Source organism: Cygnus olor, chromosome 2 (genome assembly GCF_009769625.2).
Source record: "Cygnus olor isolate bCygOlo1 chromosome 2, bCygOlo1.pri.v2, whole genome shotgun sequence".
Classification (NCBI taxonomy): Eukaryota; Metazoa; Chordata; class Aves; order Anseriformes; family Anatidae; genus Cygnus; species Cygnus olor.
In genome coordinates, this window is record NC_049170.1 from 147,247,373 (window position 1) to 147,265,025 (window position 17,653).

At 38.1% G+C, this 17,653-nt stretch overlaps 1 protein-coding gene across 2 annotated transcripts in view; it reads right to left on the bottom strand.

Moving 5' to 3' along the window:
* Positions 1-3,460: 3,460 nt before the first annotated feature.
* TAF2 (TATA-box binding protein associated factor 2) overlaps positions 3,461-17,653 on the bottom strand; it is a 57,308-nt gene continuing 43,115 nt past the window's right edge. The window contains exons 24-26 of one of the 2 annotated variants that reach the window (XM_040546958.1): positions 14,863-15,015; positions 14,349-14,454; positions 3,461-5,114 (exon numbers count right to left, since the gene is read on the bottom strand). In XM_040546958.1, the coding sequence (XP_040402892.1) occupies positions 4,849-5,114; positions 14,349-14,454; positions 14,863-15,015 (525 nt within the window). In that variant the 3' untranslated portion in view covers positions 3,461-4,848. The remainder of the gene's footprint in view (positions 5,115-14,348; positions 14,455-14,862; positions 15,016-17,653) is intronic. The other variant, XM_040546959.1, reaches the window with a different exon arrangement.

The following is a 17,653-nucleotide window of genomic DNA, read 5'->3' on the forward strand; positions in this document are numbered from 1 at the left end:
CCTATTCACAGCAGAATTCGGAGTCCCAGCGAGGAGCAGATGTCAGCGCTCGAATCCAGCCTCGTTTTGTTTCCCCCGAGTGGAGCTGCAGGAAGGAGCCGAGCCAAACCGGGAGTGTCGGTGCCAAGAGGGGTTTGTTCGGCTCGCTCCTCCCGCTCCCCTCTCCATCCTCAGCCCCAGGAGCTACAGATCCAGCCGAAATCAGTCTTATTTTGTCCGTCGGTGAGTTGAGTCAGGCCACAGAAGAGCCCAATGAGTCCAAGGTGAGATTACGGGGTCAGGAGCTGGGGGAGGAAGCCCTGCTCCCCGCAGCAGCGAGCCCCAACTACACCACACAGCTGCACTTCTACTTAGAATTGGGAAAAAAAAAAAATCTAGCTAAGTGCACTTAAATTTCATGCTGCCATTTTATGATGTTTACCACAAAAATACTGTTTTTCTTCCTAAGCACCATATGAGATTAAGTACGTTTCAGTAAAATGCAAAGTCCTAATGAAATCCTATCTCATCTGCATCAGCAAAGGTCACTAACATTGCGCATTTATCCACTCACACAAAAATAGTAATAAAAGAAAAGCTTAGAAATGCATTTAGCAAAACTGTATTCAAGATATCAGATGATTATGGAATAACACAGACTTTATGGATTAGCTGCTATGGCTTAATGTGTACAAAAACACTTGTATATTATTATTGCCATTTTACATCATAAAAAGAGGAAATAAACATATATTTTATGAACATATGTCAATATAGATATAAATTATAAATAAAGTAATTAAATCTCATTCAAAACATTTATATTTACCTTGCATATTTTAAGGGCTCTTATGCAATACTGATACTGTGTTAAAAATCAGGTTCTTAATTTTCTGCGAATAAACTGCCTTAAGGAATGGAAAATAGACATGCCTTAAATTTCCTTAGAGTAAAATTTACACAAATGATCAGATCTCTATGAATACAAAATCAATTATAATGAAATAGCTTTTATATCCTAAAAAGCTAGGCAGTGTAAGGATATGCTGCTACCATTGATACAAGCCCTGATGTCAGGTTGAGTACTTTATGGGACGGCACAATTTATGATGGAAAGGCAGCGCCAGCTCACCCAAGAGCAAAGAGACGTTGTATGCAGCTGTCCTTCCTTCACAGCATCAGGACAGAGTGACAAGAGCAATCAGAGCTGAAACGAATGCTTACTTGGACATCAAGGAAAGAAGCTATATCCTAATTTAAAGAAAGAAGCTATATCCTAATTAAAAACTGCATATTTTCATATTACAACTTTGACCTACACTTGCATATTATGCTTATAACGAAAAAAGTAGTTCATATTAAAAACTGAAATATCAAAAGAAATTCTTCTGCACGTTTTTATTTTATATGTGTCATGTGTATTCTTTCAGTGTTCAGATGCCACCCACCTACATCAAGCACTTCTGCTTTTGTTTCAAGAAAAGCAAGCTACAAACCAGGAGCTTGAACTGAAAATCAGAACTCAGACCCAGATAAACCATAGAGGTTACAGCCAACCTATCAGGTTTGAAGGTGGGAGGATGAAAAGTTCATCACCATCCAAATGAAAGTTTTAAATGGAATTGGCATAATGTTATAACTTTGAAACAGTCTGTTTTTAAATAGAAGAAAAACCCACGCTGAGCTGCAATCAGTAAGACTGCAGGTAAAGACAGGCAAAGACCACTGCTTCCTAAGCCATCCGTAAGTCCCCATCACATCCAAGGAGTCAATACATTAATTTTGTTGTCTGAAAAATGGAAGATCTAAGAAACCATCCAGACAAACTGTAACGACAAGGTATCTTAACGCAAAGGCCTGCACTGCGCCAAGGCAAAGCATCCCCTAAACATCCCCAACAAATACTTGCCAATTTATGGCTCAAAAGCCTACAAGAAGAGTTTCACTTCACTGTGAGGTGTGTGTTTATCTTCCATCTTAACTTCATCATTCTGCAAAAATTCTTTTTCTCACAAATAAAGCTAATCCTTTCCTTCCCAGAGGAAATACCAAGAACAGCAGGTACATTTTTTTTTCTTCTTCTTTTTTAAGCAGTCTTTTAGGTATTAGACAGGAGAGTTCCTTCCTCAGACTTTTATTCTCTAGACCATTACTCGGTTCCCTTTCTTTTCTTCTTATACACAGTGCTACCTGTTGGTTCCGTTTGGGGGAATTTGCCCACCTGTTTCTTCAAGACTGCTGCTCAAAATCATTGGCACTTGATAAAATAATTATTGCCATGTTTTATATAAAATCCTGTTAATCCTCAGGTGAGATTTGCTTTTTGCAATAGTATCCAATTGCTCGGTATTTCATATCCACTCCTGATGAATTCATTTTAACTTGCTGTTGCAGGGTGACCTGTGCAACCTGCCGAACTATCCTGACCTCTGGTCGTACCTACCAGCATGCGAGCACTCCTGTCCATCGAGCACAACACCCTGAATTCAAACCTATTTTGTATCCCATCAAACACATCAATGGATAAGCTGAATCAGGACCATGACATAACCTCATAAACTGCACTGGAAAAAAGTCCCTTTAGTTTTTTCCCCTCTAATTTTCTGGTAACTGTGTCTTCACCACATTTCCATACCGTATGAAATAATTCACTTCGAGTCACACAGCCAAATAAATGACGCGAGAATTACTGCTGCGGCTCTGTCTCAGTTCTGTGCCTGTATCACTAAACAATACATTTCCCCACAGCATAGGAGTGTAAATCCATGCCTCCGAAAGTAGAAACACCAGCCTAAATTATCCATGACCTCATTTTTAAAACATAAATGCATCTGCCTTCGCTCTGCCAAACAATGCCAGCTTTCATTGCTTATTAGCCCAGGACTCCCACAAACACCTTTGGCACTGTTACCTCACTCCTTAGCCAAGGGAAAAACATCTAAAAATATTTCCATCGAGCTATTACTACGGCCTCCTGAACCTCTCCCCACGATTCACAATTCACGATGCTAACATAACAGCTCTCTGGCCGGAGGGAGGCGGTAAGCTGAACTGTGCGCATTGTTAGCCTGCCCTAAACAGGCTCAGTCCCTCGTTCTGCCTGTGCTTGGTGTTTTTCCTGTTGCATTTACTTCATCGAGATTGCAGGGACGTGCAGCCTCGGCAGGCTACAGAGGACACAAGTGACGCCAAGGTGGGCTGCCCCAGACGTGAAGGGCTACTCGCAGGGTAGCAAGCGGCCACCGCATCATGCAAGGAGAAAGGCTGCGATGCTGCCCAGCTTCACCATGCCCGAATCCAGCCCCAACATATTTTAACACATGCTCTGAATACAGTAATTAGCAAAATGATTCTCACAGTACTAACGGGATATAGTGTTTGGATAACAAATCAGTGTATGTCCAATACAAAATGCATCTGTCAACTTCCAGTTCTACAGAAAACTTGTTATTACAAGAACTACACGATTCAACAGCAGGTATACAATATAAAAGCATTTATTAACTTTCATGAAACAGAATATGGCTTTAAAAAATCTTCACGGGTCCCTGTCGAGTTCTCTCTTTGCCCTAGAAGGAGAACCAGTCTCTCACAGGAATTTGGGAAAAATTCTAGAGAAAATACTTAACCCCAAACCAACCATCTTGTAGAAACCAAATGCAGTATGAACCCTGGGCAACAGCAGTCAACTAGTAAAAACCCCTGCCTCTATAAACAAAGAAAGAAAACACATAAAAAGGGGCAGAGATGATTTATCTCTATTAGCAAAACTTCTAAAAACTTGTAGTTTTTAAATAAAACATTTGCTGAGTGGGAATAGCACACTGCATAAAACACAGCTGAAGAGATTTGAATGTATCCATCATTTAAAGTCCCAGACCTAGGTTAACCTAATAATGTGTTCTTGTGAATCCATGAATCTTGTGAACCCATGAAGTATAGAATGCTTCCAAGAAAACATCCTTCAGCAGGACAAAATACATATACTTTAATCTTTTAATTCTTAAGCTTTCAAAAATATTTCTTTCATTTTAACAAAGACATCTTTCACAAGCATATTCCAATGTCAAGCTTGAAGAAAAAAAATCTGCCTTTGTCAAAATAATTTGCAAACTTTATTGGATTTTTAAAAGCCTCATTACAGGACAAAACATGCATTAAGCATTTTGCTAAAATTACAAAAACATAATTGCAGAATGTCATTATATTCAAATGGTCATGTCCATAATAAATACCTGCAGCTTAAAAGCAGCTCAGACTTTTTTTCAAGTGTTTTAGTATCTGAGAAAGGCAAATGTTCTATGTAATGTTCTTAAAATTCTGGCGTTACATTGCAACGGTTAAAGCAAGAAACAACTCAGTTGAAGACTACAGAAAAACCTTGTCTTCTCAGGAGGTCTATGTTTGGTTATACAATACTAGTCTGGAAACAGCACTTCACCAAAGGTCTGGCAATTGGCTTCTGTTTAAAACATACTCTGCCTCATAACATTCTTCAAAGGATTAAAACATAATTGATTCTGGCAGTACACATGGTCAGCATGATGTGCAGGGGGTTGCCAGTGGACATGGGGCCCTTACATAAAGGGCTGTTTTCTTTGTTTAAAATGGAAAAAAGAGTGGGAGGTGTGGAGAACAGTGAAATACAAAATGACTCAGAATCATAAAACATATTTTTTGAATCAGATTATGTCAACAACTGCATATGCAAATAGAAGGCTTCAAATGAGGGTGGTGGCAGAGCTTCTGAATTGCTGAGGCAATGCACATATTCCTATTTCCATAAAAAAAGATAGAAGCTATAGTTATATACATCCTTCTAAGTATTCAGAGAATATTGCAAGTGGAACTCCAGAGAAGCCATCGGTATCAGTCTGAAAGTGACGGGGAGCGGATTGATCGTGCACTGGCTGGACTGTTGGAGAAAGCAAAGGGATCCTTTTCTTTTTCTTTATTATCGTGTTTATGTTTATGCTTATGCTTATGCTTGTGTTTCTTCTTCTTTTTCTTGTGCTCGTGGTGGTGATGGTGATGGTGATCACTATGTTTCGAGGAGTTTGATTCCTTACTAAACACAGAGAGTGGAGCTGCTGAGACAGGGTGCATGTTCACCTCTCCTGAAGATTGTTCTTTACCTAAAAGAAATCGATAAAATGGGATTAACAAATATTTAACTTACAGCACTTTCTGAATTGTTAGTTCAGACCTACTTTATCATTTCAATATGCAAACAGAATCCATTACTATACTGATGCCGTTAGTTTCCTGCTTTTTCAGAGAAGGTTCTGAACATGCCATTAATGTTCCTATAGTACTGACAGCTCTGTAGAGGTAACTCCTTCCTCCCTCAGAACTACAAATGTATCCCAGATCATTAGGAATTGCAAAGAGCTAAGCAACTACAAGTTATACTGGCTTCCAGAAATTACATTTTAAACACTGTAAGAAGGTCACCATACCATGAGTAATTAAAATTTAACTGCTCATGAAAACCACGACATAAAGTACACACTGACATACATTAAAGAGCAGTTCTGGGGTGTGAACTCCTTTTAGTCAGGAACTACAGAAAGTTCCCTGCAAGAGCATATCAACCTTTTTGATACTGAACAGCAGAATTAAATTGATATTTCAGAATTGGACCTTACAATCAGTTTCACCTACTTGAAAGATTATACGAAGTTTTGTTCTTAAACAATTATTCCAATAAAGACAATTACACCAACTCTATTAGTGTGTATTTCACAAATACACTAGAACTACTTATATGTGAAGTAAACTCAATAACTGAATTGGAGTAGAAAAAATTTGATCCATGGCTTCTCACTTCCTGAGCCCCTTCCTCCTTCTCTTTTCAGAATATTTGGTATTTCATTATTTCACACAAACTGCAATAGCTTCAATAGTAGGAACTAAGGGGAAATAATATAAGAATAATATAGTCAATTAGGGGAAACACTTGGAAGGTGGGAAGGCTTGAATTCCTTTAGGTAGAATTTGAATCAAATCATTCACATTGCATGTACGTGCTTTAACTACTACGTATGTGTAAAAGCACCATCAGACTTTTGAAGGATACTACTCCTTTAACACTTTTACATAAGTAGATTTTCTTCCCTTGAGTAATTTTTTTCTTTCTTTGTCCCTACAGTTTTCAGATAAAATATCCCAGGTCAATAATAGGTAATTATTACATACTTTATAATTGCCTTTTTCCTGTATATTTGCAAACACTTTTTTTTTTTCCAGTGCTTCTCTCTCTCTCTTTTTTTTTTTTATATCTTACTTTAAGAGCAAGAATGATTCTTCTGTGGTAATACTTTAATCCTGGAAGTCTGAAGAGCCAACTCACTGTATTATGGCAAGCACTGAGAAAGATTTCCATGCAGTCTTTCTAGCTTTATCCAAAGATTAAGAATGGATTCAATCAAGTACACACACGGGAAAGTTTTTACACAGTACAGCTGTATGTTTGTTTTTTGAACAGAGGTGGAAAAAAAATCTACATCTGTGAGCAGCATTTAAAATTCAAAATAGAAATATAAAACATTTTATGCCGTAAGGATAATCAGTGATTTTTTATGTGACACGGCAGAATCTCTACTGTTTGAAGTCTTAAAAAAACAAAACAAAACAAAAAAACAGGTTGTGTCTTTCTAGAAATGTGTTTAAGCTTTCCACAACATCTGAATATGGCACAATATAGCATTCTACTCATGTTATGGAGGTCAGACTAGGGTACAAGCTTCCTATAGACCTAAAATTAATATGGAAACATTTTTCAGACAGCTTTAATTTCGCATTCGTAAGAATGATGCAGTAATTGCATATTATTGACGCAAAGATTTATTGTTAGAACTTGCACTGACTGTACTTTTTGAAGGGTATTATGGCAGATATGAGGTATGCACACAAATTCGAACTTCTGCTTGCTGACTTTAATGCAGTTACTAAAACCTTTTTTACGCTGCTACCTGGAGCAGTTCTCAACAATGCAGACAGCAAGCAAAATGCAAACATACTGTACTGATACAAAAAGTCTGCTTCACAATTTAACTATTTCTAATTATATTTCTGTTAAGGAGCTCCTACCTGAACCTAAACCTGTCTCTCTGATGTAGCAGTAGTTCTAGTGCCAAGTGCCAGTGGACACCAAGGATGCAAAGAGACCCTCCTGACACGTTGTGCTGGTACTTGTGCAAACTTTCTGCTGTTTACTGCACTACCAGCTCTGCTAAGAAACAGCCTGCATTATCGTTTCATAACTTATTTCAGCTAGGTTATAGAAAAATTGTATTTAAAGCCCTTAGGTAAAATATTAACTTGAGCAAGAGTAGGAACATATACAACAGCCCTTTAAGCCAACGGGACTGAAGGGGTGGTGATGAACACCTGGAAACCGGAAAAAGGCAGGGAGATCCTTCGGAAAGGAGGGAAATCTGATCCAACTGTGGCTTGGGGGCTACTGACACTTAAGGAAGCAATCAGCATTGGTAATATGGTACAAATGTCAGTAACAAAAAGTACTGTTACAGAAATCTGCTTTTCCTGAGCCAGTAGTAAGTACACGTACATTTTCTTCAGAGATCAATGAGGACCAAAATTTGTTGTGCTTCTTTTTTTTTCTTAATTGAAAAACATCAGCTACCCAGAAAACATCTTCCTACGTTTAAAGAGTGCTTTGAAATCAGGAATGAAATACATCAGCCCCAGATGATGGCTCAGAGTGGATGTACGCAGACTACTGAACTCTGTCTGTAAAACGGACAGACCTGTAAAAAGCTCGATAAAAAGATTTTACAGATGCGTACCTGTCAAATTCACTCTGTAATGAAACTACCTTTAAACTTGCAGAACACTTTCTTCATTTTTTTTTGATTTCTTTTAAATTAAATATCTATTCAAAGCCCATGCTAGGAACCTGCCAAAGTAGGAAAGCAAAGCTGAAGAGGAGCTGCTTTAAAGGGCATTAATACCATTCTCGTATCAACGGGGGGGAGACCGCTGCAAGGAGGCACAAAGCATTCCCTCTTCCTGCAGGGAGCCCACTTCCTCCTGGCACAGGCAGCAGGATGGGAACCCGGGTTTCTCAAATAATAGAGATGCACAATAAGGAGAGGGCAAGCCCACGAGCTCACTTCTGAAGTGGTTAGTAGCATTTCTTGGAAGAAAACGCACATCCATGTGTCTGTCCATTTGGATCTCCTTCTGTTTTGGCTGTGCATATTCCAATGTAATTATTGGCTTCTCAGTGTTCCAGCTAGCTGGGCTGGGTAGTTGCTTCAAACCAGAGAGGATTACTATCCCCCGGGGGAACGACCATAAACTTTGTATACACCTTGTCACATGGAACTACACAAATGCTGGAGATACCATGAGGGAGAATAGAAGATAAAAACACAGATCTCATGGTTTAGTTTTAGAATGAAAGGGTTTTAGATCTTGATAGGCTTTAAGTGATGTTTTTTGACATGAATATAAATTGCGGTCAGATAATTACAACATCCTGTTCATCAATTATGTTAGGGCAAGGTTTTTTATTTTTTATTTTTAAGGATCATCGGTGCACAAACAGTGAACAATATTGTTGTGTAAAGTTTTTTTTTAACTATATTATTTCGTATTGAACCTTTACAATTTGGTAAAATGTAACTTGAGACTTTAACATGCTAACAAGCTTTCATTAGATCTTCCTAACGGTCTCTCCTGTACTTCTGAATTTGTGTGAAGAGGGTGGGACACCACAGACTTACAGTCTCTGTTTCTTTGCATTTACAATCTATTTAAAACCACTGGCTTAAATACAACTTTTCCAAATCGACACTTGTTAAAAATGACCCCCCCTTGACACCCTGATTTATTCAAATGTCACAGAGGAAAAAACGAACTTCACAAATCACAGCAAAGGGTAAGGCCCCTGGGTCCAGTGTTTTGGCTGAGGACAGGCTGGTGTTCCACAACCTGACACCGACCACCTTTGGGAAGAAGGTGACATCAACATGAGCACGCTAGCACTTACTAAGTCTCTCCCAGAACCCAAAGAAAGCTTGCTAATGAGAAAAATCATGTACTCACTAAGACTAGCAGTTGGACTGCAGCTCTGGCAAGCATTTTTTCTAAAGAGCTAAGACTAAAAATGCTGAAAAGATCTTGAAAACTGTTTTGACAAGTATTTTGTTTTTCCTCATTTCTACTTTCCTTGTTTAGTATTGCCCCGGAAACATCTGACACACAGTGTTTTAATTTAATGTTGTGTTTATGCATCCCTTGAATCATCAATGAAGCGCACACAGAAATGACCAAGTGTAAATATCCCAAACTTCTAGGCTGCAAGTGTTTTGTCATTTTGTCTTAAGAAGCAAAATTTTCAATTTGTGCATCTCTGAAAAAAAGTTACCAACTTTCTGTCTAGTAGAGTGTTCTTTTAATGACCATACTGTAAAACTTACAGTTTAAGATTGAGAAGGTTAGGCTTAGTTAAAAAAAGTTTTCTGAGTTTGTGCTAAACACGATTCATTAAATAGGCTCCAATATAAAAATTTTTAACTAGTTCCAGTTTACAGATTCATTTGACTTCATACAATTTTTAGTTGGATTTATAACCAGACAGATAATTCCTTATGCCTATAACAAAAAGGATAGACTCCACTTAAGCATTATAAAGACAAGCTCGTGATTTAACTAAAATATTTTTGTAACTGGTAATTGTTTTATTAATTTCCTCATTTGACTTTAAAAAAAATAAAACTATATTTGTCCTTACATTAACAAATAGCTTGACTCTGGTTATGTTTTTACCATACTTAGCCTAATACTGCAGAAAACTTTCAAGAGAAAAACTGCATTTCTATCAGTAAGTAAATTCAGAATACTTTGTGCCTCTAACAGCTCATAGGTAGTTCACTCGAATATTTAGCTGACAGCCTTACCCATCTTCTGGGTTTGAGAGTGTTTCTAAGAAAACAACTGACCAGTCACAGCTCCAACATTACCTTGTTTTTATGAAATAATGTAGCTGATGCACTGCAGCCACACACTGATGCAATTCTCATTTACGTTGTCACTTTATCTTACAGGGCTTGTTTCTATTAAAGCTGCTTTCATGGGTTTTAGGATAAAGCTCTTGAAAACACCCTGCCTTATGAAGCACAAAATTAATCACAGATATTTCAGTGAGGCAAAATTAGCTAGAGAACCTAAAAACTGGTAAGTTACCAGATTGGAAGCAGTTATATTTTAGGTAATAAAGTCAATATAAGTGTTTGATAATATTCATGTTATTAAGGGTATTCTAACAAAACAGTTATAATTGCTTTTTTTCTCTCTAAAAAGTAAAGCAAAAAATCAATCATTGTTTGTCAGTGTTGTCTTTTTATCCAAGAAGTAAAGTTTATTTACTTATTTGTAATTCTGATGTTTATGTAACCCCTTCTTGATAGGAAGCCACTGACTAGTGGTTGAATTTTAAGGTAAAGGTATTCATGTAGCTAACTTGGATAACTTAGCTGAGCTGCAGAGGATTGGACTATTTCTACTGTTCAGACTGAATTCCTATTAACTACTCTATTTGACACATGGTGATGTGCACCACAGGCTCGTACATTTAAACAATACACTTCCAACAGTAGGTAGTCACTGAAGTAGTTTCCCTCTACACTTTACAGCAGAATTTGCTCTATTCAAATTATTCCAGGAAAAATCAAATCCAGCTAAACCATTATTTCCTGAAGCTTCGGACAGCAGGACCACAATCCAAACAATCTGTATGACTGTGGCCTACATCTTCAAAGTTTCACGTATATATCTACATGGTAAACAGAGTGGGAACTTCAAGTGTGATTATTCTGGAAAACACCGAATGAATTAATAAAATGGTCAAAGGGTTTTTCTGACCTGAGCTCTGAATGCTGAGGATGTGCTGTCAAACCACACTGCTGCTGAATGCAGTCAGAAAAAGGGCTGCCAGTGCATGAAGAGAACATCGCCTATTTACTACTGTACTCACAGCATTTGGAAGTAGCACTGCACTTTGAGATGAGTGAAATACTCAGTAAATAAAGAACTGTATCATCTTAATCTAATTTCACAGAAGTCAACAATGCATGAGTCACCTTACAGCCTGCAACAAGACATTAAACCTACTGCATACATGAAACCTAATCTTGAAATTCTTTTGATCTTAAAACAGAGCAGGGAGCACTGCTACTATTTTTGATGATTTAGTAGCAAATAAGAATCTGTTTTCATTTTAGAAACATGACCTTGCAAAGCTTTAGAGGTTCAAAAGTGGCTAGCATGGTTCTGGTACGTAGAGAATAATCAAAACAACTGAAATTGTGAATTGCCTGAAGAATGCTGTTTTGTTTTAAAAACTTCTTGCAAAATACTTCGAATCCATTCTAACTATCAGAGTCCACAATTCTATTATCGTAGGCAGGATGCTTTAGTAGGATTAAAACCATTTTCTATACGAACAAAGGTGCTGTAAACTGTACTGAAACCTGTAATCCTGAAAGACTTGAAGTGCAAGGCTTTTTAATCACCCTTGCAGCATGTCTAACCCCTAACCTTTCATATCCATGAGCAGAAGCCCACAGAGAAAATGCTTTTAAAGGAAAATAATATTTTTCTGGCTTTACAGGGGTTATATCAACTTGAACAAATCCAAATTATCATTCGGGGAGGAGAGGGGTACGGGGCGTGTAAAAAACAGAATACGCAGATAGAGCAGCGTTTAGAGCCAACACGAACTTCCTCCTTGCAGCTGCTGTTCACAGGCTGTGCTTGGCTGATGACCTAACACTTCATGTGACATGTGGGGACATAACCCACAGCTGTGAGAGGAAAACTAAGTATGGACTAAGAGCTCGCTGCCTTCCAAGTAAAAAAATCACAGAGTCGAGGCAGATACAGGATCTCACAGATTTAGTAACGAGATCCTGAGAGCATTTCAGAACCTGTATCGATCTGTTTCACAATAATCGCTCACTGAAGCGCATCCATCCTCTGTCACATCTGCAAACAATTCAAGGGTCCTCAGGAAACACTATCTGCGATCCCCCTGTAAAACTGTTCACAGACAAGTGTTGTATCTTATTTACGTATGCTTTTATTTTCCTCCCATCTGTTTGCCATTTTTTCCTCAGAAGTATGCTATTTCCTAAACACTGAACTGCCTTTATTTACTCAGTCTGAAATTCATACATCTCTTCTTCTAAGAAAAATGCCACGAATAAGAAACAGGTGAAATTTTAGAAGCAAGGAGTATCTGAAGTGGAACTGCTTCTAAGTGCGCAAACCAAAGAAAATGAAATTAATCTGAAATGTTTCAAAGTAATGCTTTTCAAAGGCTTATTACTTAAAATGAATTCTGTGGAAAAAAACAGCATTTGTCTCATTTGATACCTTGGAAAGAGCCAGTATTCCGGTGTCCTGAAGGCCTAACTGGCAGAGGTGACAAGGTGGTTCAGCACTTCAGTGACACTTGAGGCTTTTCTGCCTGCCATAGATCTATAAATGCAGCAGTCAACTGGCCATTACTCCCCTCCTGATCAGATTTCACCCATTCTGAATTATAGCACGGAGCATTCCCGAGCATAGAGCTGGCTGACAGAGGGTCCCGTAAGTCCTATTTGTGACGTATTTGGCTGAGTTTTGCTTATGACTTTATATCCCGTAGAGTGTGTAAGTCTAGTAAAGAAATTTGTTGCAAAATATCATGTAAGACTTATAAATACTAATCCTCAGTGGATCAGCTTCACACTTGCATGCCCTGGATGCATCATTCTTTGCCGTAACAGAAAATGTGACGGCTGTCCGTAACCACCAAGGACAAAAGTCAAAGCAGCTCTGAGAGGTTAAAAGTAAAGGTTCTGTAAAATTAGGCTCCTAAGTTCTTGAGAGCAACCCATTTAACCCCTTCTCCTTCATTCTGCTGGGATGGCTATGATTTAGGGAAAAAGTTGTGTGTTTGCTATTCTCCATACCTAACAGAAAATCCCTCCTGGTGGAGCTGGCTGTACAGGCACTTATCAACTAAAGGCCATCTGGAATCCAGAAACCAGACCTCCCTGTGTTTTGTGTCCCCATATGAACTTAATTTGTTAGCTGAGCAATGACAGCAGTTACCTTTTATTCATAAAAAACAAACCTTAGTGGCCAGAGCATCTGCCAAGGAAGTAAAATCTAAGTTCTAGGCCCTATGGGAGTATGAACCTACAGCTTCCACATCCCTGGCCAGCACCCTAGGCACCAGGCTCAGCAGGATACTCGGAGCAGAACAACCACCAGCCCTCCTCTTCAACGGGGCCACGAACTGCCAGGAACACTCAGGTCACAGGGAAAGCAGATGAGGTCACTTGTCAGCATAGCTAAGGACCTAGTGCTCAGACCCCAGGAAACCAATGTTCCAGATGCTGCTGTTAAGGTTTTTTTGTGTTGGACATTAGGCAACCACTGGATAAAAACAGAAAAACAAGCGAGAGGGTAGAGTACCCTGAATCCAACATCTGGGGCCAAACACTTGGCTTTTACACCCTGCAGGGACTGCAATCTGAAAATCTTAACACCTCATTTTTGGTGTGTACCCAAGATGTTGCAAAAGGTTTGTTCCACAGTCACACTACCTCACCTTAGCTCCACCAGTACATTTGGGAACTAAAGTTAAAAACATAGGCAGAAGATTTTCAGAAACCAAGACTGACTACTGCATTTCTTTCCTGGGACAGGTAAGAAAAGAAGGTGAAAGTTCATTAATGAAGGTTTAGTCAAATTGTTTATATACACAATTTATAAATATTAAATTAATTTAATTTATTAAGGCCTGCCTTAAGGTTTCTAAGGAACACCATTTTTTGACAAGTAATTTTGTCCAATATTTTATGACAAAGAGAAGTAGCAATAGCAAAAAGGTACAGAAATGAAACCGTATCTTCAGCTTTAAAGAGCCCTTCTAAGTATCTCTGAGGCTTGCAAGTTTCTTTTGAACTACTGATGTTAAGCTACAAGTCGTAAGATTTTTTTTTACTTGAAGTCTTGCTTTTTTTTAAGACAATCCTCAAAATTATTATTTTTTAAATCATAACTACTGCAAAATAAATTTCACCCAAGCATTTATGAGATTCTATTTCACTTTTTATTTTATTAATTCCTTAGCCTTTCATTGTTACAAGCCTCATGCATACTTACCTGACTTAGATATGCATGAAAACACACATGTACACAATCATCTATAAATACACTGAAAGCTAAAGAAATGTTCTTGTGCACCCTTTACACATTCCCTCGAATTCAGCTAACATTTAACTCTTACCAACAACCGAAACAGTTGAAAAATTCCTATTATCATTTGCCAATAAATTTATTCATACCTGGTGTTGACGGTCTCTCCAACATATTCAAATGATGGTAAATAAAGGCTTGACTGTCATGAACCGTGTCCATATCGATCTCCTCCTCTTCTTGAGAGTTTGAGAACTAAGATGCCAGGAAAAAAAAATAAGCAGATGCTAATAATTAATTCTTAGGAACATCACTTCATAAAATTTTCTTTTTTTTGAAGTAAACTGGGGGTGAGAGGGAAAGGAAGTGATATCTACCACTGCAAAGGAATAAGAATTCAATAAAATTAAAAGGCGTCAATGTCTATCCTTCTAATTTACCGTGAAGCTGTGTGAACAAGAACATTAACTGTCAACTTCAGTTCTTGCCAGCCAATAAAGAATCTGATGGGAAATGATTTTGCCAAGGTAAGCGTAACAACTACTGTACACACATACACAACATGTCTTTTGTTTGAACACAGCTTTAAGGAAAGTCAGCAGAAGCCATTGCTGTTATTCCGAATACTCTGCATATTGTGCAAGTTGAATTTCCATTTCTTACTCTGATTTTGAGTTTGACTTTACTGTCTTCATTCTTCTCTAGTATTTGCCCTGGCTCCAATGGAGACCCGAGTGGCATATCAGCCTTCCTCTTCACCCCCTGCTGATGACCAGAAATGCTGGATGCTGTTTCCTTAATAAGATGATCATCCTCCTGAAGCAGCATTAAAAGACCAAAATTAGAAGATAGCAAGAGCCATGTTTCAGCCTAAGAGAGACCTGATAGCTGAAAACACTTCTGAGTAAGTGGGTGATTTGAACAAAGTTTTCCCTGTAGTTCTGGCAAGAAGTATTTTCTAAAACCCTGCATGGATTTGTGCCAACCTCTCCTACAAACATGGTTTCTCTTTACTTCTATTCCTGCTCCCTCTGCATATCTAGCATTGGCATCTTTTCTGTCCCTCCTCACAATCATGGTACTGTTGGTGTGCAACAACATTTGCTGCCTCTGAATAGCCTTTCTATAAATCTGTGCCTCTCAGACTCTCCTCATTCCAAATCTCTGTTGAAAAACTGTGATAGCCTCTGATCTACGCATGCGATTTAGCTCAATCTTCTTTTAATTAGCTTTGAAAGCCAATGCTTTCTTTGTTGAATACAAGTCAGAATGAGCGATTATAACCTGGTATTATTTTTGATATCACAACAATATTTATAAAAGAGTTAAACTGTTTTGTACATTACTGTTTAGATTAACAACAGAAACAGGATCAGAGGAATATAAAAATAGCAGGAGAGTCTAATAAGTTACACAAATAGTCATTAAAACAGGAGACAGGTGTTCCAACAAGTCTAGTATGCAAAATATGGATGGAAAATTGAGTGCCCATTGCAGCAAGCATTATAAAGCACTAAAACCTAGATAAAAACCTTATGATAGACTCGAAAGAGCATACACTGCCCAACTGCAACTGCTCTTCCCCTATTACACACAGGGTGTTCCAACCCCACAAACTCTTGCCCTGAGCAACTGAAATTGAATTTTATAAAATGGGTGACTCTCACCATCCCTAGCATGTTCAGCATCAAAGCAGTCTATTAGACTGATTTTAGCTCGTTTGTGCTCTCAGAATATACTGCTTTAAAGAATCTAGTTAGCCTGATGCATTCTATCACCTGTTATGATTATTTTTTTTTTATCCTCAAATATTCATTTCCCTCTTTTAATCCTTATTATTTAACCCAACACACTGCTGTTGTGAAACGCTTTGGGTTAAGCTTTGGCTGATGGAAGAGAGCTCCTTTGTTTTGTATTTCTGGTTTGTTTTTCTATGAGGAAACTCGATTCCCTGAATTTTGGGTGTGTTACAGTGAAAAAGATCACCTAAGCAAAGTAAGCCGTAGGAGAATGGAGATGAGGCTGAGGAGAAGACACAAAGGATGAAATGTGAATCGAGGCTTATACTAACGCTATAGGCAGCACTGCTGCTAACAGAAGCAGCCTCTTCCCCTTTCTCAAGTTTCTGTCCTGGGCCACCACAAGCATTTGTATAACTGCACAATGAACTAACTAGGAAACTGATTCAGCAGGAAATATCTGTTCATAAAAAACTATTTTTCAACCAGATCCTCCCCTGATCCAACTCATTATGTAGCAACAACTGTACTAGCACGAGGGAGAGGACAGTATAGGAAAAAGAAGAGTTGAGAGGATATTTTTGATTAAGATAGACCGACTGCTGAAGTAATTTTGGATGTCCATTGAACTGCAGCCTAAAAATCTGGCAACAAAATGTCTCCTGTTATTTAATTCTGATGTCTGTGTGTAACAAATCAGGATTTACTACATGCTCTGCGAATATGTAGGGTAGCTCTACGGACATGACTCCACCATCATTTTCTCCCCCTACTGGAAACAGCCTGCAAGGTACTGCGATAATTTGCACTCTCGGTATTTCTCTGAAATAAAAGTGATTCAGAAATAATCTATGGATTGAAACAGTAACAGTAAAAAATCCTGTTCAGAAGGGTGGAAAGAGTAGTTCCAAACATGCTAATCGCATGTTCACATTCTCTTTCAGGATATACTCCTAAGCAGTTTCAGTGAAATAGTTTTTCAATCTGTTAAGAAAATAACTTATTATTTCCATATACATTGAGCTTTTTGCCTCGTAATTAACTTTGCCTAACAAAAAGACTTAGTCTTGCAGCAGTGGCAGCTATTCTGAAGAAATGTACAACTTGAATAGCTTGTCAGATCCATTTTCTAACTACACAATGGATTGCGTGTTAGGGCTGAAGCCTCAGAAGCCTGGAAGATATCAAACTGAATACGCAACTTTTCAGAAGTTGTTACAAATCCTTCAGAGCACAGTACTAAGAAGTCAGATCGAAGTGTTCAATGAAGACATTAAAGTTCCAACTTTCATATCTCTTAAAGTTGATTAAAGAAGTGCGTCTATGCATTTTAAATGTAATGAAATTACTGATAAAAGGTTTTGTTTGGGAAAATCGCATATCTTGCCTATAACCAATGTTCTTAGTCTAATTAAAGAAAATTTCATAACAGCATCAAACATTTCTGTGAACCACTTCATGTCTCATAAAAAATACAGGAAAAATAAAGTTTTATAAGGAATACAAATGACGAGACTAGAAAAAAAAGAAGTCAAAAGCTTCCATACTCTATGCAAAACGGTGTTAAAAAGTCATAAGAGGTATGTGCAATGTATGTGTCAGCTTTTCAAGTGGAAGGAATAAACAGTAACAAGGTGTAAACACAGTTTAGGTAAATCATGAGAAGCTTGAACATGACACAAGATGAAACAGGTAACCAATGCAAGGCCTCCGAG